The sequence below is a fragment of the Mustelus asterias genome, chromosome 6 (genome assembly GCF_964213995.1).
Source record: "Mustelus asterias chromosome 6, sMusAst1.hap1.1, whole genome shotgun sequence".
Taxonomy (NCBI): domain Eukaryota; kingdom Metazoa; phylum Chordata; class Chondrichthyes; order Carcharhiniformes; family Triakidae; genus Mustelus; species Mustelus asterias.
In genome coordinates, this window is record NC_135806.1 from 11,382,751 (window position 1) to 11,410,419 (window position 27,669).

Sequence of the window (27,669 nt, forward strand, 5' to 3'; positions counted from 1 at the left end):
CATAGCCACATAGCAACCCAAAAGCACCCACATAGGCTGTGCACTGCAATGAATACTGCGAAAATTCCCTAGTCGCCACACTCCGGTACCTGTTCATCTACACTGAAGGAGAATTTTAGGATGGCCAATGCATCTAACCAGCACGTCTTTGGACTGTGGGAGGAAACCGGAGCACCAGAAGGAAACCCATGTAGACATAGGGAGAACATGCAGATTCCACACAGACAGTGACTCAAGCCAGCAATCGAACCCAGATCCCTGGTGCTGTGAGGCAGCAGTGCTAACCACTGTGCCACCGTGCCATCCCAATGGAAGAAGGAATAATGAATATTGTTGTTACCAGAATTGGAGGAGGGCTGTGTTTTCAGAGGGTTATAGGGCTGCAGGAGATTATAGAGAAGGCGGAGGGGTAAGACCATGGAGGGATTTGAATGTGACAATCAGAATATCAAAATCATGGCAATGCTGTCCCAGCAGCCTACATACGTCAGTGGGCACAGAGGAGTTGGGTGAACGAGAATGGCACGAGTGGGGTGGCACAATGGGGTTAGCACTGCTACCTCACAGCGCCAGGAACCCGGGTTCGATTCCCGGCCTTGGGTCACTGTCTGTGTGGACATTCTCCCCATGTCTGCGTGGGTTTTCCTCCGGGTGCTCCCGTTTCCTCCCACACTCCAAAGATGTGCGGGTTAGGTTGATTGGCCATGCTAAATTGACCCTAGAGTCAGGGGGATTAGCGGGGTAAATATGTGGGGTTACGGGTATAGGGCTGGGTGGGATTGTGGTCAGTGCAGACTTGATGGGCTGAATGGCCTCCTTCTGCACTGTAGGGATTCTATGAGTCACAATGCTATTTTGGATGAACTAAAGATTTCTACACTGTTGCCTTCAGTCGAACAATGAAAGAGACAAATGAAAACAAAACCTTAGATGAAGAAGAGTCGAGAAAGATTACCCAACTCCATGAGTCATCAAATTATGAAGAGACACATATTCTCGACAGGGTTGACAGCAGTATGAATGTAGTAGCTAAAAGTCTTCGAAAAAAATGAGGAAAACCATAGGTAATCTAACTTACACAATACACAAGTCGAATCAGTAAACTTAGCTATTTGCTTTGGAATGTGTTCAATTTTATTTTATGTCTCCTCTAGTTTTTCCTGAATTTCTCTCACTTCCTTCATTAACATTCGTTCACGGAACATGGGCGTCTCTGGCTGGCCAGCATTTATTTCCCATCCCTAGTTGCCCTGGAGCTGAGTGGTTTGCTAAGACATTTCAGAGGGCAGTTGAGAGTCAACCACATTGCTGTGGTTCTGGAGTCACATGTAGACCAGACCAGGTAAGGACAGCAAATTTCCTTCCCTAAAGGATATTACTGAACCGGGTGGGTTTTTCCGACAATCGGCAATGGTTTCATGGTCATCAGTAGATTCTTAATTCCAGATATTTTGTATCGAATTCAAACTCTACCATCTACCATCTGCCGGGTCCCCGGAATATTAGCTGTGTTTCTGGATTAATAGTCTAGCGATAATACCACTAGGCCATTGCCTCTCCTAATACTTCATTTGCAATTCTGTAGATAATAATCCACCCAGTCCACAATCAAATTGAATTGGTGTGACAGTGAGAGCCAAGTTCACCCACAATGTAATTACTCAGTGAGATAGATCCAATTTAAATGGTTTTTCCTGTATGAACTGTATTCATGTGACTAATTAGTGATGTGGCGACAGAATAGGTCATTTAATGGCTATGTTCCTGGATTAATAATCCAGAGACCTGGACTAATGATCCAGGGACATGGGTTCAAATCCCACCAAGGCAGATGGGGAATTTAAATCCAGTTAAGTAAATCAATCTGGAATAAAAAGCCATTATCAGTAATGGTAACTATGAAATTGCCCAGTTGACATAAAAAAGCACATCTGGTTCACTAATCCCCTTCAGGGAAGGAAAACCCATGGAAATCTTGATAAAATAACACCATAGGGGCAGTTATGGATAGGTAATAAATGCTGGCCATGTCAGCTATACTCACGAATAAGAAAATGACAACTCATCATCTTGTGTTCTTCAGTGGTCACTGTGATCACTGCTAATGAGTATGATTGTCCACCTAACAAACTCTGTGTTGGGTCCTATGGGTCCTTGTGTGGCTGATAAGCCCGATCCTCAAGCCTCATCTTCCGCCGCACACTTGGCAGGTGTTTCTGGGAGATGGGTTCGGTCCTTGGATCCGAGATCGCTGGTATTCCTTTCTCAGGCTCCTTTCCCAGACCTCCTCTTGCTGTCACGTGCCCTCGAAGAATTGTGTCCCTTCAATCAGGAGGTCCCTCCAAGTAGGTCTCTTCTGAGAAAGGGTCTCTCAGGCGTTGAGGTCTATGTTGCATTTCTTGAGGTCAGTCTTCAGTGTGTCTTTACAGTGCCTCTTTTGTCCTCCTCTTATCAGGGAGCCTTCCTTGAGATGGGTGGAGAAGATTTGCTTTGGCAGTTGGGTCTGTGACATCCTAAGCATGTGGCCAGCCAGCGGAGTTGGTTTCAGGTGATCATGGCCTCGATGCTGGTGCTCTTTGCTCCTTCAAGGATGCTGATGCCAGTATGCCCGTCCTCCCAGCTGATTCAGAGTCACCTCTGACGCTCAGTAGCAGCAGTGTCTACCATCTACAAGATGCATTGCAGCAATTCACCAAAGATCCTCAGACAGCACCTTTCAAACACATGACCACATCCATCTAGAAGGACAAGGGCAGCAGATACATGGGAACACCACCACCTGCCAGTTCCCCTCCAAACCATCCTGACTTGGAAACCACCGTTCCTTCACAGTCACTGGGTCAAAATCCTGGAATACCCTCCCTAACGGCATTGTGGGTCAACCCACAGCATGTGGACTGCAGCGATTCAACAAGGCAGCTCACCACCACCTTCTCAAGGGCAACTCGCAATGGGCAATAAATGCTGGCCAGCTGGCGACACCCATGTCCCATGAATGAATAAACAAAAATCTTGCGTTATAGAAAACCTGAACACTCAAAAGATAAAGGGGTTGCTGGGCCATTGAGAAAGTAGTATTATTGGTCCAGTTGTTGATAATGCCACTGTTCCCCAGGATAAGTTGCTCTTAATTTCTTTCGTGGGGGGTGTTGTTTCTGAATTGGCAACAAACTACCAAACTGCTTGCTCTACTGATAATCAATTTGCAAGTGTTTTGGAGCAGAAACTACTGAGATCAATTTTTAAGTTGATTATTTCCCTGGTGCAATGTACAAATCACATCTGAGATGTGGTTGGTTATTGTCTGACATCATTTAAGAAGAAAATTGAGACAGGTTTTCCATTACAGAAAGATGAGAGGAAAATGTGCTTTTAGTATAAGAGTGTCATTAGCAGCATGTTTATTAAGGCAATTTAAATGTTTTCCAACCTTAGATAAGTGAAGCAGCTTATTATTTATTGCTTATCACTCAACCAGAATATAAAATTAACCGGGAGCATTGCAGATGTGGTGCTTGCGATTCCAGACATTTTCTGAATTTGATGAACACATTTGAATGTTCTAGTTATAGGTCTGTGGTGAACCATCGTTGGTTCCCACTGTTGGATTGTTCTAATGTTGTTGTTGGATTGTTCTAATGTTGTTGTTGGGCTAGGGTGGGATTGATACACCTGTGGTTGTAACTGTTGTGGCACATCCCAGTCGGGCTCCGCCTCCTGGGAGAGGTATAAGACCCCCTGCTCGGGCGGGACCTCTTCAGTCTGGGATAGTGTGTTAAAGTTCTGATAGTTCCATTGTTAGTTAATAAAAGCCTTCTTTTACCGAAGCTTTGTGCCTCGTGTCAAATTGATGCGCATCAAGGTCGTCCCAGCTGTGTATCAGGCAACATGGTGGCACAGTGGTTAGGGCGGCACGATTACACAATGGTTAGCATTGCTGCCTCACAGCGCCAGGGACACGGGTTAGATTCCAGCCTCGCGTGACTGTCTGTGTGGAGTTTGCACGTTCTCCCCATGTCTGCGTGGGTTTCCTCCGGGTGCTCCGGTTTCCTCCCACACTCCAAAGATGTATAGGTTCGGTGGACTGGCCATGCTAAATTGCCCTTCAGTCTCCCAAGATGTGTAGGTTTAGGGGGTTAGCGGGGTAAATACTTGGGGTTATGGGGAACAGGTCTGGATGGGATTGCCCCTTAGTGTCAGTAGGATTACGTGGGGTTACAAGGATAGGGCCTGGTTGGGATTGTTGTCAGTGCACACTCGGTGGGCTGAATGGTCTCCTTCTGCACTGTAGGGATTCTATGATAACTACTATTGTGTTGGCTAAGTTACATTTCTTGTTCTCATACAGAATATTTTCTCGTATAAAGGCAACACAGTGGCACAATGGTTAGGGCGGCATGGTGGCACAATAGTTAGCACTGCGGCCTCATGGCAAGAAGTCTAACAACACCAAGTTAAAGTCCAACAGGTTTATTTGGTAGCAAAAGCCACAAGCTTTCGGAACAGGCTGTCCCTTCGTCAGGTGGGTGGGAGTTCTGATCACAAACAGGGCACAAAGACACAAACTCAGTTTACATGAATAATGATTAGAATGTGAGTCTTTACAGCTAATCAAGTCTTAAAGGTACAGACAATGTGAGTGGAGGGAGCATTAAGCACAGGTTAAAGAGATGTGTATTGTCTCCAGACAGGACAGCTAGTGAGATTTTGCACATCCAGACAGGTTGTGGGGTTACAGATAGTGTGACATGAACCCAATATCCCGGTTGAGGCTGTCCTCTTGTGTGCGGAACCTGGCTATCAGTCTCTGCTCAGCGACTCTGCGCTGTCGTGTGTTGTGAAGGCCGCCTTGGAGAATGCTTACCCGGAGATCAGAGGCTGAATGCCTGTGACCGCTGAAGTGCTCCCCAACAGGAAGAGAACAGTCTTGTCTGGTGATTGTCGAGCGGTGTTCATTCATCCGTTGTCGTAGCGTCTGCATGGTTTCCCCAATGTACCATGCCTCGGGGCATCCTTTCCTGCAACGGTAGACAACGTTGGCCGAGTTGCAAGAGTAGGTACCGTGTACCTGGTAGATGGTGTTCTCACGTGAGATGATGGCATCAGTGTCGATGATCCGGCACGTCTTGCAGAGGTTGCTGTGGCAGGGCTGTGTGGTGCCGTGGTCACTGTTCTCCTGAAGGCTGGGTAGTTTGCTGCGGACAATGGTCTGTTTGAGGTTGTGCGGTTGTTTGAAGGCAGGAATTGGGGGTGTAGGGATGACCTTGGCGAGATGTTCGTCTTCATCAATGACATGTTGAAGGCTCCGGAGGAGATGTAGTAGCTTCTCCGCTCCGGGGAAGTACTGGACGACGAAGGGTACTCTGTCCACTGTGTCCCGTGTTTGTCTTCTGAGGAGGTCAGTGCGGTTTTTCGCTGTGGCGCGTCGGAACTGTCGATCGATGAGTCGAGCGCCATATCCTGTTCTTATGAGGGCATCTTTCAGCGCCTGGAGGTGTCTGTTGCGATCCTCCTCATCCGAGCAGATCCTGTGTATTCGGAGGGCTTGTCCGTCGGGGATGGCTTCTTTAACGTGTTTAGGGTGGAAGTTGGGGAAGTGGAGCATCGTGAGGTTATCCGTGGGCTTGCGGTACAGTGAGGTGCTGAGGTGACGCCTCATTGCGCCAGGGATCTGTGTTCAATTCTGGCCTCGGATGACTGTGTGTGTGGCATTTGCACGTTCTCCCCGTGTCTGCGTGAGTTTCCTCCGGTTTCCTCCCACATTCCAAAGATATGTGGGTTAGGTTGAGTGGCCATGATACATTTCCCCTCAGTGCCGGGGGGATTAGCAGGGTAAATACACGGGGTTGCAGGAATGGGGCGTGGGTGGGTTTATTGTCGGTGCAGACTCAATGGACCGAATGGCCTCCTTCTGCACCGTAGGGATCCCAGGATTCTATGAAAAGAGGAGAATTTAGTTAACAGTTGATTTTTAGTGAGATTATTCTGTTGGAGTACCCGGACATTTTAAGTGGCCTGTGCTTTTTTGGTTGCATTGTACATTCTTTGCATGATATGGAAACTTTAACCTGGTATTATTAATAATGCAGAACTGCTGCTGCTTCAATTAATTCAATTTATATTGATGTTCAACCACGCAGGAGTTGAAATCCCAAGTGCCAGAAATTTAGACCTCTAATGGATCATTTAGTGGCCGAATGTGAAGAAAAGGGATTGTCAGCATTCTTGCCATTTATTTGCCAAGTTTAGCAAATTTCACAGAATTTACAGTGCAGGAAAAGGCCATTCAGCCCAATTAGTCTATGCAAGGTCTTACCTTCCACTTGCAAATCCTCTCACTCCACTCCATCTAATTGTAATATGTATTCCTTATTCCCTCATGCTTCCCCTTCATTGTGTCCATTCAACTCAATCACTTCATGTGGTAGCTATCCCGCATTTACATCACTCTCCAGGTAAAGAAAATAAAAAGAAATAAGAGCTGGAGTTGGCCTCTTGAGTCCTTAGATAAGAGCAAAGAACAGTACAGCACAGGAACAGGTCCTTCAGCCCACCCACCCTGTGCCAACACATGACACCTTTCTAAAGACCTTTTGCCTCTTCATGGTCTGTATCCCTCTATTCCCTGTCTATTCATCTATCTGTCAAGATGCCTCTTAAACATTGCCATTGTATGTGCTTCTGCCACCTCCCCTGGCTGTGCATTCCAGGCACTTACCACCCTCTGTGTAAAAAAACTTGCCTCTCACAACTCCCTTAAATTTTCCCCCTCTTACCTTAAACATATGCCTCCTAGTAATTGACATTTCTACCTTGGGAAAAAGACTCCCACTATCCATTATATCTATGCCTCTCATAATTTTGTAAACCACTATCAGGTCGCCCCTCAGCCTCCGACATTCAAGTGAAAACAAACCAAGTTTGTGGGCGACATGGGTGCAGAACTGCTGCTTCACAGCTCCAGGGGCCTGTGTTCGATTCCCGGCTCGGGTCACTGTCTGCGTGGAGTTTGCACATTCTGCTCGTGGGTTTCCTCCGGGTGCTCCGGTTTCCTCCCACAGTCCAAAGACGTGTGGGTTAGGTTGATTGGCCATGCTAAAATTGCCCCTTAGTGTCCTGAGATGCGTAGATTAGAGGGATTAGCGGGTAAAATATGTAGGGCCCAGGTGGGATTGTGGTTGGTGCAGACTCGATGGGCCAAATGGCCTCTTTCTGCACTGTAGGGTTTCTATGATCTATGATCTAAGTTTGTCCAATCTCCCCTCACAGCTAAAACCCTCCAAACCAAGCAACATCCTGGTAAACCTTTTCTGTACCTTCTCCATAGCCTCTACACCCTTCTTGTAGTGTGGCGACCAGAACTGGGTGCAATATTCCAAATGTGGCCGAAATAAAATTCTATACAGCTGCAACATGACTTGCCAATTTTTATACTCTGTGCCCTGACTGATGAAGGTAAGCATGCCATATGCGTTCTTGACCACCATAACCACTTGTGTTGCCACTTTCAGGGAACTGTGGATCTGAACACCTAGATCCCTCTGTTAATGCTTCTAAGGGTTCTGTTATTTACTGTAGACTTCCCATGAAGGAGACCAGATGGGGGACTAAGGATACTAAGAAGACCAGATATGTACACTGTACTCCAGGTATGCTTTCACCAAAACCTTGTATAATTGTAGTAAGACTTCAATACTCTTATACTCTAATCCCTTTATAATAAAGGTTAGCATACTATTTGCTTTCCTAATTGCTGGCTCTGCTGGCTTTCCAGTCTCTCAAATTTAAAAAAATTATTAGTTTTCATTTTTCCTACCAAAGTGGATAATTTCATGTTTCTCCATGTTATATTCCATCTGCCAACTTCATGCCCATTCAGTTTAAAGTCAATTGATTAATGTCATAAGTAGGCTTACATTAACACTGCAATGAAGTTGCTGTAAAAATCCCCTAGTCACCACACTCCGACACCTGTTCGGGTACATGGAGGAAGAATTTAGCACGGCCAATGCATCTAATCCACATATCTTTGGACTGTGAGAGGAAACTGGATCACCCGGAGGAAACCCACGCAGACATGGAGAAAACATGCAGATTCCGCAGAGACAGTGACCCAAGCTGGGAATTGAACCCAGGTCCCTGATGCTGTGAGGCAGCAGTGCTAACCACTTTGCCACTATGCCATCCATTCACTTAAGCTCTGCAAATCCTGTCATAGTCTCTTCACATTCTCCTTCCAACCAACTTTCTCATCCAACTCACCAGTAAACTTAGGTACATTGTATGCAATCCCTTAATCTAAATCATTGATATAGATTGTAAATGGTCGGGGCCTGAGCAGTGATCCAAGTGCTCATTAATTACGGCCTGCCAACCTGAAAATAATCCTCTTATTTCTCCTCTCCCTTTTCTGTCCATTAACCAACCCTCACTCTGCACTAATACATTAACTCCAATTCCATGAGCCTATCTGGAAACTTAACACATACTTTTTCAAAATCCAATCGCTCTGCATCCACGCTGGTATCAGATATTGGGTGGAAATTGGGAGGTTAGACATCTGGGAGCCAGTGGAGTCAGATATCAGAGGTGTCAGACATGGAGGGCGGGGGGGGGGGGGGGGGGGGGGGGGGGAGCGGGGGTGGGGGGGGGTGGGTAGTTGGACATGGGGTTGGTGGTGTCAAACATTGGTGGTGGTTGGGCTGGGTTGGACATGGGGGTTGAACATAAGAACATAAGAAATAGGAGCAGGAGTAGGCCATCTGGCCCTTCGAGCTTGCCCCGCCATTCAACAAGATCATGGCTGATCTGAAGCGAATCAGTTCCACTTACCCGCCTGCTCCCCATATCCCCTAATTCCCTTATCGATCAGAAAACTATCTACCCGTGATTTAAACATATTCAACGAGGAAGCCTCCACCACTTCAATGGGCAGAGAATTCCAGAGATTCACTACCCTCTGAGAGAAGAAGTTCCCCCTCAACTCTGTTCTGAACCGGCCCCCCCTTATTTTGAGGCTGTGCCCTCTAGTTCTGGTTTCCCTTCTAAGTGGAAAGAATCTCTCCACCTCTACCCTATCCAGCCCCTTCATTATCTTATATGTCTCTATAAGATCACCCCTCAGCCTTCGAAACCCCAACGAGTACAGACCCAATCTGTTTAATCTCTCCTCATAAGCTACACCCCTCATCTCCGGTATCAATCTGGTGAACCTTCTCTGCACTCCTTCCAAGGCCAATATATCCTTTCGCAAATAAGGGGACCAAAACTGCACACAGTACTCCAGTTGCGGCCTCACCAGTGCCTTGTACAGTTGCAGCAAGACCTCCCTGCTTTTATATTCTATCCCCCTCGCGATAAAGGCCAACATTCCATTCGCCTTCTTGATCACCTGCTGCACCTGCAGACTGAGTTTTTGCGATTCGTGCACAAGGACCACCAGGTCCCTCTGCACAGTCGCACGATGTAATTTTTCTCCATTTAAATAATATTCCAATTTACTATTATTTCTTCCAAAGTGGATAACCTCACATTTGCTAACGTTATATTCCATCTGCCAGATCCTCGCCCACTCGCTCAGCCTATCCAAATCTCTCTGCAGACTTTCCGCGTCCTCCACGCAATTCGCTTTCCCACTCACCTTCGTGTCATCAGCAAACTTGAATACCCTACATTCAGTCCCCTCCTCCAGATCATCTATGTAAATGGTAAACAATTTAGGCCCCAGCACCGATCCCTGCGGCACGCCACTGCTCACCAACTGCCAACCAGAAAAGCACCCATTTATCCCAACTCTCTGCTTCCTGTTAGATAGCCAATCCCCAATCCACGCCAACAGCTTACCCCTAACTCCGTGTACCCCAATCTTCTGCAGCAACCTTTTGTGAGGCACCTTATCGAATGCCTTCTGGAAATCTAAAAACACCACATCCACCGGTTCCCCTCTGTCAACCGCACTAGTGACATCTTCATAAAAGTCCAGTAGATTCGTCAAACACGACTTTCCCTTCATGAATCCATGCTGCGTCTGCTTGATCGAACCATTCTTATTCAGGTGCTCTGTTATTTCCTCTTTGATAATGGACTCTAGCATCTTCCCAACTACGGATGTTAAGCTAACCGGCCTGTAGTCACCCGCCTTTTGTCTACTTCCTTTTTTAAACAGCGGCGTAACAGTAGCTGTTTTCCAGTCAGCCGGCACTACCCCAGAGTCCAGCGAATTTTGATAAATTACTACTAACGCATCTGCTATTACCTCAGCCATTTCTTTCAGTACCCTGGGATGCATTCCATCCGGGCCCGGGGACTTGTCTACCTTGAGTTGGGCCAAGGGGTGAGGATCTGTGGGGATTCATGTCAGGCTGGAGGAGTCAGGTCAGGTGTGAGGGGAGAGCTTGGGTCAGGTCAGGTTGAATGGGGGTGGGCAAATACCACGTGGGTGTGGTGTTGGAGTGGGGAATGCTGTGGAGTGAGTGCCTAGTAGTGGGGGGGACACAGGGAGGTTTGGGTGTGTGAGGGGAGTCCGATGTGGGGACCAGTCTGGGTGTTTAAAATGGTTACACTGAAGTTAGAAGGGGTTTTAATTCTTCTAACTTTTTCAGAATAACTATTAGCCTAACCTTGACAGAACCATACGGAGTTAGTGAATTAAATCACTTTGTCAGATGGTTACCAGCACAGTGCAGTTTTCCAGGAGAAGTTAATGCTTCTGGACAATTGCCAGGTAAACCTTTACCTGGGAACTTCCTCGAGGGATTTCCCAGCACATCTTTGTGGTACTCCACAACTCCAGCACTGGGGCACCAGGATGTTATGGGCCACTCCATACACTTCAGGTCCCCCAGTTCTGTTGCTAACATCAGATCCCAGATGAGGTCATTCTCACTCTCCACCTTTTTTCTTGGTCACCCTATTTACAGCCCCACAGTGTCTCAATTGTGTACACTTCAGCTAGGATTTTCCAGCCCCCATTAAGGCAGGACGCAGAAGACTTTCAGCAGGGGGGCTGGCGGATCCCAGCAACGGCTGGGACTGGAAAATCCCACCCTTCACTTCCTTGCATTGAAATCACTCCTCAGCCTCTTCCCTCCCATCACACCCTCACTGCTCCTTCTGTTGCTCTGACACTGGCACTGTTCATCCTTCCCTCCCTTCACCCCACCACCGGTAACCATGGCTAGATCGACTTCCCTGAAACCTCCTCCCTAAATCCTTTCAGTTCTTCACCTCTGTCTCACATTGAAAACAATCTTTGAAATCCAGCACCTTGACGAAACTTTTAATCCACATCTGGATCCATTCTTTTTTCCCTCAAATCTTCGAAACGCCTTGAGATATTTTTGTTTTATGTTTGAAGTTATACATGAATGCAAGATGTTGCTGTTTACAAAATTGTCTATTAAAATCAAATATTTACTATTGAGAATATTTTCACTTCCAGGAAATGTGTTTTTTTTTTCTCTATATGACTTCAAAAGCCATTAACAAGTTGTAAACAAGGCCTTAAGAAGGCTTATTCTCCTTCTTTGCTCTCATTATTTCCCTTTCAGTAATTTACCCATGAGAGGGAATGCTTTAAAGTAGCAATTATTGCAGAGTGCAATGATTTCCTTGCTTCTCCAGGTTGATTACACTTTTACCCTGCAAGGAACACACAACCTCCGTGTGGTCAGATTAACTCGTACCAGTATATGGTGGTGAGTGCACCTTGGCATGTGAGATTGCCCGAACAACTCAGTCATTTTTATTTTTCCACACACCCACAATTCGTGCCAATCCTCACTTGTAAAGATGAGGCCAGGTGCAATCACATACATTATTTTAACTAAAATAATCTGACAAAGAGTTATTAACCCAAAAGGTTAACTCCATCTTTCTCCGTGGATGCTATCTGATTTGTTGAGTGTTTCCACCATTTTCAGTTTTTATGACAACCTGCTGCTGTCTAAATTAATGGTTTAACTCTTTGATACCACTTTCAGAGTTACCTTCTTTTAAATATTCATTCATGGGACATGGGCATCGCTGGCTGGCCAACATTTATTGTCCAATCCTAGTTGCTCGAGGGGGGTTGAGAGTCAACCACATTGCTGTGGCTCTGGAGTCACATGTAGGCCAGACCAGCTGAGGGTAGCAGATTTCCTTCCCTAAAGGACATCAGTGAACCAGATGAGTTTTTCCGACAATCGACAATGGTTTCATGGTCATCAGTGGATTCTTAATTCCAGATATGTTTTATTGAATTCAAACTCTATCATCTGCCGTGGCGGGGTTCAAACCCGGGTCCCCAGAACATTAGCTGAGTTTCTGGATTAATCATCCAGTGATGATAACACTAGGCCATCGCCTCCCCTATTGTCATTTGAAACAAAATGAAAATGGGTGGGAGTTGGGTTTTAAAGATGAATATAGTCTCCCAAGAAATTCTGGTGTTCCTGATCTCCTCGGATGATACATGAAATGTATCTGAAACACTAAGATGCATGAAATTCTAAAGGTCAAAGAGTGGCACGCTGGCACAGTGATTATCACTGCTGCCTCACAGAGCCAGGGATCCGGGTTCAATTCCGGCCTTGGGTGACTGTCTGTGAAAGTGTGCAAGTTCTCCCCGTGTCTGCGTGGGTTTCCTCCAGCTGCTCCAGTTTCCTCCCACTATCCAAAGATGTACATGTTAGGTGGATTGACCATGTTAAAATTGCCCCTTAGTGTCCAAAGATGTGTAGATTGGTGGGTTAGCCATGGTAAATGCATAGGGTTATGGGGATAGGGTGAGGGGTGGGGTTAGACCTGAGTAAGATGCTCTTTCAGAGAGTCGGTGCAGACTTGATGGGTTAAATGTCCCCTTTCCCAGTAGGCATTGTGGGGATTGATAGGGGGTAATTTTCAGCCCATGTTCGCTGTCAAAGTGGTGATGTGGGCTAAAAATCCAGAGAAAATTGGGAAATGCAATTCTTTCCGCAGAGATCGCGTTCTGTGATTTTCCCTGCCCCTGGCCAGTGACATAGCAAAGTTCATGCCCTCAAAGGGCAAGGACCTCATTTGAATAGATTTGCATTAATTTTGATATAATTCATAGTCATCCCCCACCATACATTGACCTCTCGCCATGTTTTCAAACATGACACCAGTTGGTAAATCAGTGATTCTCAAACACTGTAATCAAAGGGCCACCTTTTCCAATGGTTTAGTAATAAAAGACTGCCCCGTCACACTCTAATAATGTAGGATTCATCATAAGGATTGAGTTAGTTCAGATTGTTTGGCATGTGGTTCAGAATAACACCAACAGTGTATGCTTGATTCCCACTCCAGTTGAGGAAGACTGGGAAGCTCCGCCTGTTTGTCCTATCCCTGAGAGTGGAAGGCAGTGGCAAACCAGCTATGACAAAAAACTGCCAGGAAACAGCTCAGGATTATGAAGGGAATAAGTAAGATAGAAGCAGGGAAGTTGTTTCCACTGGCGGGTGAAGCTAGAATTAGGGGGCATAGCCTCAAAATAAGGGGAAGCAGATTTAGGACTGAGTTGAGGAGGAACTTCTTCACACAAAGGGTTGTGAATCTGTGGAATTCCCTGCCCAGTGAAGCAGTTGACGCTACCTCATTGAATGCTTTTAAGGCAAGGATAGATAAAGGAATTAAGGGTTATGGTGAGCGGGCGGGTAAGTGGAGCTGATTCATGAAAAGACCAGCCATGATTTTATTGAACGGCAGAGCAGGCTCGAGGGGCCAGATGGCCTACTCCTGCTCCTAGTTCTTATATTCTTATGTTCTTATGAAGCATCCGCAGACAATGATGCATGGTGGCACAGTGGTTAGCATTGCTGCCTCACAGGGACCTTGGTTCGATTCCCGTCTTGGGTCACTATCTGTGCAGAGTTTACACATTCTTGCTGTGTCTGCGTGAGTTTCCTCCGGGTGCTCCAGTTTCCTCCCACAATCCCAAGATGTGCGGGTTAGGTGCATTGGCCATGATAAATTGACACTTAGTGTCCTGGGATGCATAGGATAGAGGGATCAGTGGGGTAAATAAGTATGGCGAAGGGGTTAGGGCCTGGGTGGGATTGTGGTCGGTGCAGACTTGATGGGCCAAATGGCCTCCTTCTGCACTGTAGGGTTTCTGTGATTTCTATGCCAGGGCCTGCTTTCTGGCAGAGTGTGTATGGCATTATTCATGATATGAAAGTATGAGCAGGTAGAGAGTTCTGGTACCAGTGAGACAAGTGCTCATGCTTCTCACTGAAGAGTCTGCCCAACTTGGGTGAGATGTTTAACAAAATGATTCAAAATTCATTCTTTAATTCCATGCAAGAAATTCATGAAAGTGCCAAGTATTCTAATCCTGACTAAGGATCGACATGGAAGGCTGACCACATCCCCCTACACCCTCCCCCCCTGCCGCCCCCCCAAAACCCGCCCCCCCCGTCCTTTTACAAATTGTCAGCAGTAACTTCATTTTGCAATAAAGCACTTTCCCCAACACCCCAACCGGAGTTGGCAATTCTCTACCACCCCACCACCACCTCCCCCCCCCCCGATCATTGGCCCCCTCCCCCGCCACCCCCTTCTCTCCCCACCAGATCATTGTGCAGTTCCTCCACTCCTCCCCAATCATTGAGCCCTTCTCCCCACCCATCCCCCACAGTCTGAGCTGGCACGCAATTCCGACCTCCCTCCAGCTGCATCCCCCCACCCCCCCTCAAAAACAGCCATTGCCAGCAACCCCAGCTCAGTGAGGTTATGAATCCGCAACTTCCTGAGTCAAAAGCGCATCTTAGTCATTTGACCATCAAAGAGGAGAGAGGCTCTGTCAGAAACAAGAGGAAGAAAAGACTTTGGGTGACATCGGAATATTACAAGGCCGGTTACAATAAAGTTTATTTATTAGTCACAAGTAAGGCTTACATTAACACTGAAGTTACTGTGTCGCCACAGTCCGGCACCTGTTCGGGTCAATGCACCTAACCAGCACGTCTTTCAGAATGTGGGAGGAAACCGGAGCACCTGGAGGAAACCCACGCAGACACAGGGAGAACGTGCAAACTCCACACAGGCAGTGACCCAAACCGGGAATCGAAGCTGGGTTCCTGGCACTGTGAAGCAGCAGTGCTAACCACTGTGCACCATGCCACCCATGTGTGGTCACCTTTGAAATAAGGGTGACTTGTAACCCGGGTATTCTCAGAAGCAGATTTCTAGTCTGGGTGGTGTGGATGAACAAAGGGATCCCAGAGGAAAAGATGCACCAATCACTAAAAGTTGTGCCCTTGGTTACCAAGACCATAAATAAAACTCTGGGTATTCTCTCTTCCACCTTCTTCCATCGGGAAAAAGATACAAACGTCTGAGGTCACATACCAACCGATTCAAGAACAGCTTCTTCTCTGCTGCTGTCAGACTTTTGAATGGACCTACCTCGCACTAAGTTGATCTTTCTCTACACCCTGGCTATGACTGTAACACTACATTCTGCACTCTCTCCTTTCCTTCTCAATGAACGGTATGCTTTGTCTGTATAGCGCGCAAGAAACAATACTTTTCACTGTATACTAATACATGTGACAATAATAAATCAAATCAAATCAAATCAAAAACAAGCACTCGGCTTTATTTCTAGTGGGATAGATTTGAAAAGTAGGGTAGTTACGCTGACGCTGCATTGAACTTTTGTTAGATCTGGTGCAATCCCTGGCCAAACTCCAGGATCAGGTGAGGGACCAATAATGTTTTGTTTAAAATAGATAAAGTTTGAGATTCAAGTTTGAGACCGGGTTTTGGAATAAAGTCACAAGATTCCATAGGAACATAGGAATTAGGAGCCGAGGTTGGCAAATGAAGTACTTCGAGCCTGCTCTGCCATTCAATCAGATCATGGCTGATCTCTCCTGATCTCAAATCCACCTCCCCACCTGTTCCTCATATCCCCTTATCCCTTTATGTGTTAGAAAGATATCCATCTCCTTCTTGAAACTATTCAATGATTCAGACTGCACCGCAATATGGGGCAGCGAGTTCCATGAATTCACCACCGTCTGCGAATAGTTCCTCCTCATCTCAGTTTTAAATCTATCGTCTCTCAACCTATACCTGCGACCTCTTGTTCTAGGTTGCTCCATAAGAATAAACATTTGGTCGACATTTACTTTATCAATCCCTTTAAAAATGTTATATACCTCGATCAGATCCCCTCTCATCCTTCTAAACTCCATCGACTAAAAGCCCAAACTGTTCAAACTCTCCACAGACATCAACCTTTTCATCCCCGGAATCAATCTGGTGAACCTCCTCTGAACTGCCTCCAATGCCACCACATCCTTCCTCAAATAAGGAGACGAAAACTGGACACAATACTCTAGATATGGTCTCACCAACACCCAATACAATTGCAACAACACTTCTCTACTTTTACACTCCAGTCCCTTTGCAATAAATGCCAACATCACATTTGCCTTTTTTATTGCATTCTGCAACCGCATACCAACTTTCTGCAATAGGATTCAAACAAACAAAAATAACATTTGCGTTACAAGTTCAGGAAGATTAACCAATTTACAATATGTATCTTATACTCTAACATTCAGGGCAAATTTGAGATACATGTAAATTAACAAACGAACTGTGATCAGATACTCCACACTACAGGGTAAATTATAGATGCAACCAAAACAGATTCCATAGATTTCTCAGTAAATCATCCAGACGTTGGTCCAACTGTGAGTCAACCAATCTTGTTGAAACTTTATCTTTCTCACAAGTGATTCCAGTCTCCATATTCAAAGATCTTGCCTTGGAATTGACTAGGTTAGGATTGTTTTCGCTGGAGTTCAGACGAATGAGTGGGTATCTGATTGAACTTGTAAAATTCTAACAGGACTAGAGTCATAGTTATAGAGTCATAGAGGTTTACAGCATGGAAACAGGCCCTTCAGCCCAACTTGTCTATGCCCCCTTTTTTTTAAAACCCCTAAGCTAGTCCCAATTGCCTGCATTTGTCCCATATCCCTCTATGCCCATAGAAAGAAGAAACCATAGAAACCCTACAGTGCAGAAGGAGGCCATTCAGCGCATCGAGTCTGCACCGACCACAATCCCACCCAGGCCCTACCCCCATATATTTTACCCGCTAATCTACACATCCCAGGACTCTAAGGGGCAATTTTTTTTAACCTGGCCAATCAACCTAACCCGCACATCTTTGGACTGTGGGAGGAAACCGGAGCACCCGGAGGAAACCCACACAGACACGAGGAGAATGTGCAAACTCCACACAGACAGTGACCCGAGCCAGGAATCGAACCCGGGACCCTGGAGCTGTGAAGCAGCAGTGCTAACCACTGTGCTACCGTGCCGCCATACCCATGTAACCACTGTGCTACCGTACCATCATACGCATGTAACTATCTAAATGCTTTTTAAAAGACAAAATTGTACCCACCTCTACTACTATATCTGGCAGCTTGTTCCAGATACTCACCACTCTCTGTGTGAAAAAACTGCCCCTCTGGACCCTTTTGTATCTCTCCCCTCTCACCTCAAACATATGCCCTCTAGTTTTAGACTTCCCTACCTTTGGGAAAAGATATTGACTATCTAGCTAATCTGTGCCCCTCAGTATTTTATGGACCTCTATAAGATCACCCCTCAGTCTCCTACCTCCAGAGAAAAAAGTTCCAGTTTATCCAGCCTCCCCTTATAACTCAATCCATCAAGTTCCGGTAGCATCCTAGTAAATCTTTTCTGTACTCTTTCTAGTTAAATAATATCCTTTCTATAATAGGGTGACCAGAACTGCACACAGTATTCCAAGACTAGACAGGATAGATGCAGGGAGGGTGTTCCTGATGGTGGGGGAGTCCAGAACCAGGGGTCAGAGTCTGAGGATTCAGGGTAGACCATTTAGGACGGAAGTGAGAGATTTCTTCACCCAAAGAGTGGTGAGCCTGTGGAATTCATTATCACAGGAAGTAGTTGATGCCAAAACATTGAATGTATTTAAGAGGCAGCTAGATATAGCACTTGGGGCAAATGGGATCAAAGGCTAGGTATTGAGTTCGACGATCAGCCATGATCGTAATGAATGGCGGAGCAGGCTCGAAGGGCCAAATGACCTCCTCCTGCTCCTATCTTCTATGTTTCTATAAATTCTCTCAAAAGATCGCTCCCTCCTGGGTGGCTTAAACAATGGCTCATCTCACAGGGTTTCAATATTGCCTTCCGCGAATCCTTCTCCCTGGACTTCCATGTTCAATCAACAGTAATGTGTGATGCGCGTTATCAAACACGAGGCTAGATGCTCGGGAAATAAAGGCTTTTATTTACTGTAATGAAGCAGCCAATAATTATATACACGATCCCAGACTGAGGGGTCCCAGCCAGAGCAGGGACTTTTATACCTCTCCCAGGAGGCGGAGCCCGACTGGGATGTGCCACAACACTACAGTACAAAGGTGTAACAACCCCACCCTAACCCCAACAGCAACAAGTAGCACAACCCAACAGTAACATATGTACATCCTTGTAGTACTGGCCAGCCCCTGGCTCAGTACTATCCAGTGGGAACCAACGATGGTTCACCACATTCACCCCTCCTTTGAGAACAAAGGCCGGCGGGGTACAAAAAAAACAGAATAAAGTGTCATCAGTCTATAAGTTCAGACGGTCAGGGGGACCGCACCGTCGTTGTGACCTCCTCAATACCGGCGGTGACACCGGAGTAGGCACTTGCGGTGGCGTTCTCCCCAAGGCGGCGTTCAGCTGTTCTTCCATGGACTCACAGGCCGGTTGACCCTGAGGTGACGGTAGTCCATGGGGTCCTGACACGCCCTGCAGTGGCGACCATCCTCTGGATTCAGGCAAGCTGGATGTTCATCATAGATTTGTCAAGTCTATGAGACTTGGCCTGGTCCAGGATGATTGACGCCACCGTTGGTTCATGAGCGCCACTGCAGGCAGCTGAAATCGACGAGGAGGACCCCTGCTGGTGGAAAAGGTCCTTAGAGATGGGATTTACGACCATTTAGAAAGATGCGGATGAATCCGGGATAGTCAGCATGGATTCGTGAAGGGCAAGTCGTGCCCCACAAATTTGATAGAATTTTTTGAGGAGGTAACTAAGTGTGCTGATGAAGGTAGGGCAGTTGATATCATATACATGGATTTTAGTAAGGCGTTTGATAAGGTCCCCCATGGTCGGCTTATGATGAAAGTGAGGAGGTGTGGGATAGAGGGAAAGTTGGCCAATTGGATAGGTAACTGGCTGTCTGATCGAAGACAGAGGGTGGTGGTCAATGGAAAATTTTCGGATTGGAGGCAGGTTGCTAACGGAGTGCCGCAGGGATCAGTGCTTGGTCCTCTGTTCTTTGTGATTTTTATTAATGACTTAGAGGAGGGGGCTGAAGGGTGGATCAGTAAATTTGCTGATGACACCAAGATTGGTGGAGTAGTGGATGAGGTGGAGGGCTGTTGTAGGCTGCAAAGAGACATAGATAGGATGCAAAGCTGGGCTGAAAAATGGCAAATGGAGTTTAACCCTGATAAATGTGAGGTGATTCATTTTGGTAGGACTAATTTAAATGTGGATTACAGGGTCAAAGGTAGGGTTCTGAAGACTGTGGAGGATCCACAGATCACTAAAGGTTGCCACTCAAGTGGATAGAGCTGTGAAGAAGGCCTATAGTGTGTTAGCTTTTATTAACAGGGGGTTGGAGTTTAAGAGCCGTGGGGTTATGCTGCAACTGTACAGGACCTTGGTGAGACCACATTTGGAGTATTGTGTGCAGTTCTGGTCACCTCACTATAAGAAGGATGTGGAAGCGCTGGAAAGAGTGCAGAGGAGATTTACCAGGATGCTGCCTGGTTTGGAGGGTAGGTCTTATGAGGAAAGGTTGCGGGAGCTAGGGCTGTTCTCTCTGGAGCGGAGGAGGCTGAGGGGAGACTTAATAGAGGTTTATAAAATGATGAAGGGGATAGATAGAGTGAACGTTCAAAGACTATTTCCTCGGGTGGATGGAGCTATTAAAAGGGGGCATAACTGTAGTGTTCGTGGTGGGAGATACAGGAAGGATATCAGAGGTAGGTTCTTTACGCAGAGAGTGGTTGGGGTGTGGAATGGACTGCCTGCAGTGATAGTGGAGTCAGACACTTTAGGAACATTTAAGCGGTTATTGGATAGGCACATGGAGCACACCAGGATGATAGGGAGTGGGATAGCTTGATCTTGGTTTCAGATAAAGCTCGGCACAACATCGTGGGCCAAAGGGCCTGTTCTGTGCTGTACTGTTCTATGTTCTATGTTCTATGGTCGTTCGTGGTCGGTGCCGACCAACATGGCCGCTCCCATAGGTCGCACGTGGGTGATGGCGCCAAACTCAGCGACCCCTGGTGGTCACACACCTCCGACTCTGTCAACCGTAATGGCGTCGTCCTGGCCTCGCACGTGTACGAACCCCTCGATGATTTCGACGACGAAGAGCCGAGCTCTGAAGAATCGCAGGCCGCACTGCCGTTCCTAGATTTAGATCGGCACACTTTCGAATAGTGCCCTTTCTTACCGCAGGCGGAGCACAACACAGCCTTAGCGGGACACCATTGCTGAGTATGCTTCGCTCCCCCACAGAAGTAACACCGCGGGCCGCCCGGAGCTGCTACCGTCATCTGGCCCGAGTGTGAGCACGCCATTACGCAGCATTTCGAACCCGAGGGACGAGGAGGTATAGGCGACTGCTCCTGCCACGTTGTCTCCACGTGGTCTTCCGGATACAATACTAAGCTTTTGGAGGCTGTCTCCAGCATCTCCGCTCGCTCGATTGCCTGGGTAAGGTCAAGGTTACCTTTTTCCAATAGTTTAAGTCGAATGTACGACAAACCGACTCCCGCCACAAACGCATCTCAGGCGAGGTCGTTCATGCTCTGCTCAGCCGACACAGCTTTGCAATTACAGCCCCTGGCTAGCTGTAGGAGCTCGTTCGCATATTCCTCCATCGTTTCGCCAGACTGCCGTCGTCGAGTGGCTAAGAGGTAACGAGCGTGTATTTCGTTGGGCGGTTTGATATAACGCTTCTTCAGAAGCTCGAGGGCCTTTGTGTAATCGGTGGCCGCACGGATTGCGAGGTAGACAGTGTCGCTTACCCTCGCATGGAGGACCCGGAGTCTGTCATCATCTGTGGTGACCGCTGTGGAGGCTGCCAGGTAGTCTTCGAAGCACTTCAGCCAGTGGTCGAAGGTGTTAGAGGCGCCCACCACACGTGGATCTGGTGTAAGGCGGTCCGGCTTCAGGATCTGCTCCATACTCTCTTTTTTTTTTCTTCGACGAGAGTTTAACAACAGTAAATAAAATTGATGCGCGTTATCAAACACGAGGCTAGATGCTCGGGAAATAAAGGCTTTTATTTACTGTAATGAAGCAGCCAATAATTATATACACGATCCCAGACTGAGGGGTCCCAGCCAGAGCAGGGACCTTTATACCTCTCCCAGGAGGCAGAGCCCGACTGGGATGTACCACAACACTACAGTACAAAGGTGTAACAACCCCACCCTAACCCCAACAGCAACAAGTAGCACAACCCAACAGTAACATATGTACATCCTTGTAGTACTGGCCAGACCCTGGCTCAGTACTATCCAGTGGGAACCAACGATGGTTTATCACAATGTGCAAGCACAATTTCAGATTTATGGCCAAACACAACACCACTGCTCCAAATGGGTATCTTTGCCCCAGCGGCTCACAGATCAGAGTCAGCCTGCTGCAGTGGTTTCCTGAATTTGGAGCCCATATCTCTGTTCCCTTCTTTTAACTTACTTAATAGGATCTACTCCTGTCCCCTTTTCTGCGATAGTTCTGGATTGCAGACTGCTTCAAACTGACTGCCTCTAAGAAGAGCTATTCATAAACCCTTGAATAGATCTGGTGACCTATCAAAACATTCCCTAGAGGGTTCTACCCCTTTTACGAGGCCAATGTAATAAGCAATTGAAGATCCTGTACCTTAAATGTTACAGTCTCCACAGCCTGCTAATTTAACACCCAGGGACACGCAGATCAATAGATTTCATGACAGACCTGCAAAATCCTATTCACCATACTGTCAAGTTGATATAGGATCATTGCAAAGGGTACAGAGAAGATTTACAAGCATGATACCAGAAATGTGTGATTACACATATCAGAAAAAGATTGACAGGCTGGGTCTCGTTTCTTGAGGGGTGACCTAATAAAGATCCTTAAAATTATGGAAGGTCCATTCATTCCTCAGAATAGCCGAAGACAGCACTGGTATGTTGAATTTATTTTATTGAGCAGAATTTAAAATGAACACATTACAGAGAATTAAAAAACTGGGAGAGAGAGAGAGAGGGAGAGAGAGATACTCGCAAAAGCCAGTTCTGACACAGACTTGACCCAAACCTCACTGAACACACATGGTTGTATACAGAATTATAACTTTCCCATTTCCTGTGTTATGAAATAGCTCGGTACAAGCTGTGTCTCTAACTTTCATAAACAATTTGCAGCTGTGGCCATGAAAAGCTTTGCTTTGGCTTATGAGAAAGCTGTTTCTGCTAGCATTGTGCTTTCAAAGGACGCAGTCAATTTCCCAAGCTAATCCCAGCATGCCTGCTGAGTTCAAAATGTGGCCAAGTAAACTTTAAAAGCTTAGCATTTAAATATAATTGCATAGGCATAAATATCTTAAAATGAAGCAAACCATCCACAGATCCACAGCAGAAGGTTTTGATAGAGTGGATAGTTTAAGAATATGATACAGAATACCTGTATAAGTTTGTTTAAACAAATGCCTCAGATTCACTGTTAAAAATTCATTGATGAAGGAACTGACTGTGATCATGTTTATGGTACATTTAGCTGCTTCATGATTCAAGGACAGTTGCACAACCATTTGTATGTTATTAAAACTTTATGTTTTAAACCACTCCATTGCTTTCAAGTTTAAATTTTGGATATGAAGCTACTGGATAAGACCATAAGACCATGAGACATAGGAGCAGAATTAGGCCACTCGGCCCATTGAGTCTGCTCCGCCATTCAATCATGGCTGATATTTTTCTCATCCCCATTCTCCTGCATTTTCCCCATAACCCCTGATCCCCTTATTAATCAAGAACCTATCTATCTCTGTCTTAAAGACACTCAATAACCTGGCCTCCACAGCCTTCTGCGACAAAGAGCTCCACAGATTCACCACTCTCTGGCTGAAGAAATTCCCCCTCATCTCTGTTTTAAAGGATCGTCCCTTCAGCCTGAGGTTGTGCCCTCTGGTTCTAGTTTTTCCGACTAGTGGAAACATCCTCTCTACGTCCACTCTATCCAGGCCTCGCAGAATCCTGTAAGTTTTAATAAGATATGTGGTGAAATTGTGTCAATTAAGATTCTCAATCTCTTAAATGTTGCGGCGATACAAGGTAGTGGGCTGAACCTGATCAAACAATGGCAAAGTGTCAGAATCTGACCAAGACAGCATATTTCTCTCCAGGGAACCAGACAGGTTTTCTCTCCAAATCTTATGTTGCTTTGTCAAAATAAAACTGTGGGGCCTAAACACACTGGTAAAGTGGCTGCACTGAGATCAGGAAGCACCTTTTAAAGGTCAGAGGAAAAAGGACCTCCACCCACCCCTACCGGAGGTCTCAGGAACTCCCCCCTTGCCCCCACGGTAATTGCCAACATCTCCCTCAGTCTCCACCACTGCACGCACATGCATCCCCCCATCCCCCTCCCGCCATGAGGCTCCCACTAGGATCCATTCAGGCGCTGCCCCCTGGCACAGGATGGCACTGCCGGCTTGGCATGGTGCCAACCTGGCAGTGCCTACCTGATGTGGAGATGCCGGCGTTGGACTGGGGTAAACACAGTAAGAAGTTTAACAACACCAGGTTAAAGTCCAACAGGTTTATTTGGTAGCAAATGCCACTAGCTTTCGGAGTGCTGCCCCTTCGTCAGGTGGAGCGGAGGAATGCTCACAAACAGGGCATACAGAGACACAAACTCAATTTACAGAATAATGATTGGAATGCAGTCTTTACAGATAATCAACTCTTAAAGGTACAAACATTGTGAGTGGAGAGAGAATTAAGCACAGGTGTGCCAGGGGCACTGCCAGGGCATGTCCCTCTCCCCCTGGGGCTATACTCACCTTTGTGCCCCGGGAGCAAGGGTGGGGGGGGTGAATCTCTACATCTGTTATAAACCTCACCATTGTGAAGGGAGAAAATGTGACAAGGGTGTGTTTAATTACATTAAAATTTATTTAAATCGATGCAAATTAGGTTCTTGCCCATTGTGGGCGTAAACCTGATTATGTCGGCAGCGAGAGGTGGCAAAAATGGAAATTGTGATCTCACGAGCGAGGTTTACCATTTCCGGGTTCCGCTGGATCTTGAGCCTCCTCTCACTGTTCCTGCGGACGGAGAACGTGGGCTCAAGATCCCCCCTAGTGTTTCCTTTTGTCGGCAATCAGAGACCATTAATGTAATGCAGATGCTACCACTAAGTCTGATAAGGAAAGCAGAAGAGATTTCTTTACTCAAAGAATGGTTTGGAAGGATGGTAAAACCTGGCCCCGGGTATGGGACGAGAGAAGCCGACAATCTCTGTGAGAGAAGGGAATAGAAGTTGACAATAATAGAATTAGTGGAGGAAAGATGGAGGAGGCTTGAGTGAAGCATAATTACCAGCATTGGACTGGTGGGGCCAAATGGTCTGTTTCTGTGCCGCATATCAAGATTTACCATTCTATGGGAGCTATTTCAGAGTCTTTTTTTATTTATTAGTGTCACAAGTAAGCTTACATTAACACAGCAATGAAGTTACTGTGAAAATCCCCCAGTCGCCACTCTCCGGCGCCTGTTCGGGTACACTGAGGGAGAATTTAGCATGGCCAATGCACCTAACCAGCACGTCTTTTGGACTGTGGGAGGAAACCGGAGCACCCGGAGGAAACCCACACTGACACGGGGAGAACGTGCAAACTCTGCACAGACAGTGACCCAAGCTGGGAATCGAACCCGGGTCCCTGGCTCTGTGAGGCAGCAGTGCTAACCCACTGTGCCATATAACAAATCAAATCACTTTGATGTCGTCACTATCATTACGTAGCCAACCACAGCACTCCATTTTGTGCAGAGCAAGATTCCACAACCACCTGAGAAAGGAATGATTATTTTATTGGTGCTTTATAGGTTAAAAGAGAAACGTCGACCAAAATCACTGATACAATACCCTGCTCTTGTTTGAACAGTGCCATGTAGAATTGGGTTAATACCTCATTGAAGAACAATAACTCTACCATGTTGCATCTCCTTCTGCAGTCCATTGATTATTTGCTGGAGACTTGTTAAATAACACTTAAACAAGGTTGGAACTCGAAAATGAAGGGCATCTCCAGTATTCACAAGAGTAAATGATCACTTCTGACTTAATGGGAAGAATTGATAAACGATTTGCTGACTCAAGGAACACAAGAAGTGTCAGATTGACAGAAGACATCACTCCAGGTTAGTTTCCCAGTGTTGAAACATCGGTGGCAGTTCTCAGCCAGTATGATTGACTTTCCTAATTGGCTGATACAGGCATTGTTACATATGTTGTGGCATAGGCCCTTTCAGGGAACAGGTCAGGTGACATGTGGTGTGGGGTGAGCTGCTGGGGTCTACCCTGAGTGGGCAGTCAACCTTTGGAACATGGAGTGATGTAATAAGCCTCCAGAGGCAGAAGTCCCTTCATCAGAATCCCTTTATTTACAATTCTAACAGCAGTACACAGAGTGCTCGCAGTCAGCAGTTTACCTTCAGGAGTGCCAGAGGAACTGACACTCCCAGTTAAATACAAGGAAAAGACTCCCTGATTGGCCCATCAATTGACTCCTTAATCAGAGAGTTCATAGCTGTGATTCTCCCAAAAGCGCTGAATTGACGGGAAAACAGTTCTGGATCCCGACTGTTTTGTCAGTTCAGCTTCTCACCTGAATCTCCGCACTCTGTGCACTGCAGAGGTCCCAGTCGTGAATATCATTAAAAACCCAGGGGGGCGGGGCCTATTCCCGCCAGAGTTTGACAGTTCTGGAACTCTGTGCATGCGCAGTGATCCCGATCTGTCAGACTCCCCGTTTGCTGGCCAGCCCGATTGCTGGCCAGCCCGGGACCACCGCAGTGCTGCCCATCCAGCCTCCCCATGGCCCAATCATGGCCCCCACAAAAATTCCCAGGCCAGCCTAACCCCCCCCATCCCACAGCGTCCCAATGCACAGCCCACCCCCCCAGCAGTTGCGATCCCCCCACTCCACTCATCCCAGCAGACCCCCTCCCGAATGACTCCACCCCCCCAGGGTCAGACTCCCCCCAGCAAACCACCTTCCACCCAGCCCGCCCCAATCGCTCCCCCCCCCCTCCATCCCAGACAGATCCTGTCTGCAGAGTGGCAGTGGGAACCCCACGCTCCCACCAATTGCCCCCAAGCCCTGCCCACAATAGGCTCTACCCTTAGCACTGCCCGATGCCCCTTGGGCAGTGCCACGGGCACAGGTTGGCACTGCCAGGGTGCTCCATGCCCAAGGGGGACCACCCTCCCCGCTGCCTGGCCCGCTGCGGGGTCCCGATTGCCCCCCTTCAATCCGGTGGAGCCTCCGGCTTGTTCCCCGAATGTGGGGAGCTAGTCTGAACCCTGCCGGAATGAAGTACTCCTGGCGGAGTGGAAGATTCAATCAGGACCTGAAAGTTCCCGATAATGAACTGCTAAAAATATTTAAAATACATTTAAAACCGATTCAGATGACTTACCTGCCTTCCCGCCGGTTTCCAGTGTGGTCTGACCGGCGACTGTTCTCCGGCTCTGGGAGATGCGCATGCGTTTCTGGCACATGCGCAAATCCCGGTACAAGGCCGGCGACGCGCACCTCCCACCGTGACCAGCCAAAAAAGTTGCGGGTCGCGATGGGAGAATCACGCCGGCCCATGTTTCAATAGGCCAACCTCAGTGGCCTGATTGAAGTTATTACAAGTGATGAATACAGAATAAAAGATCTGTGTTCCCTGACACCTGGCTGTGGTGTAGTCATTCAGGAAATACCTTAGTACTCAGTGATTTGACAGGTTTGATGGGCTGAATGGCCTGCTTCTGTGCGGCTGGATCAAAGTGCTGAACGAGTTCCTTGCCGTCTAGTCTGGCAGATCTGAGGTAAGCAGCCACCGTCTAATCTTTCAGGTTTCTGACATTTTCTCTGGGGACTTGGAAGGAAGAAGGAATGTCTGCTCAGCACAGAACTGACATGAAAGGCTGTCCCCAGCTGTCACCATCGGAATTGGTTGGCAGACTTTGCAATCAACCAGCGGGACTTGCTCCACTGTGCCAATTATAGATGGAGTGTCAGTAGACTCTGCGCCACAAGCTACTGAGCCAGCAAAATAGTTTATGAATGTCTGTGATTTTGAAAGGAGCGAACCCTGCAGATTGTTCCTTCTTGACACTGAAACCAACTGCAGAGAAATGAATCTGTCGCATTTAGTTTGTAAATGTTAGAATGTAACCGGTGGCAACTTTTTATTGGATGTAATGTGACCAACGGTATCAAGCTGTAAGGGTCAGCTGAGCCAGTAAACCATGGAATCAGTGACAGAATGATGTGATGGTCAGCTGACCCACTATAAATAAGAACC

General features: G+C 46.9%; 1 protein-coding gene across 2 annotated transcripts; it reads right to left on the reverse strand.

The window, feature by feature from the left end:
* Window positions 1-4,456: 4,456 nt before the first annotated feature.
* LOC144495260 (uncharacterized) lies at window positions 4,457-27,355 on the reverse strand. Of its 2 annotated transcripts, none has more exons than XM_078215331.1 (2): window positions 27,083-27,355; window positions 4,457-5,935 (listed from the first exon to the last, which is right to left on the reverse strand). In XM_078215331.1, the coding sequence occupies exon 2, from the start codon at window positions 5,657-5,659 to the stop codon at window positions 4,733-4,735; it is 927 nt and encodes a 308-aa protein (XP_078071457.1). In that variant the 5' UTR covers window positions 5,660-5,935; window positions 27,083-27,355; the 3' UTR covers window positions 4,457-4,732. The 2 variants fall into 2 exon arrangements, with proteins under 2 accessions (XP_078071457.1, XP_078071455.1); XM_078215329.1 differs by lacking the exon at window positions 27,083-27,355 and adding an exon at window positions 21,800-21,869.
* Between the last annotated feature and the right edge of the window lie 314 nt (window positions 27,356-27,669).

Bases quoted from the DNA above. Each gene is read 5' to 3' on its own strand.
- LOC144495260 (XM_078215331.1), bottom strand. From the start codon at position 5,659: ATGAGGCGTCACCTCAGCACCTCACTGTACCGCAAGCCCACGGATAAC.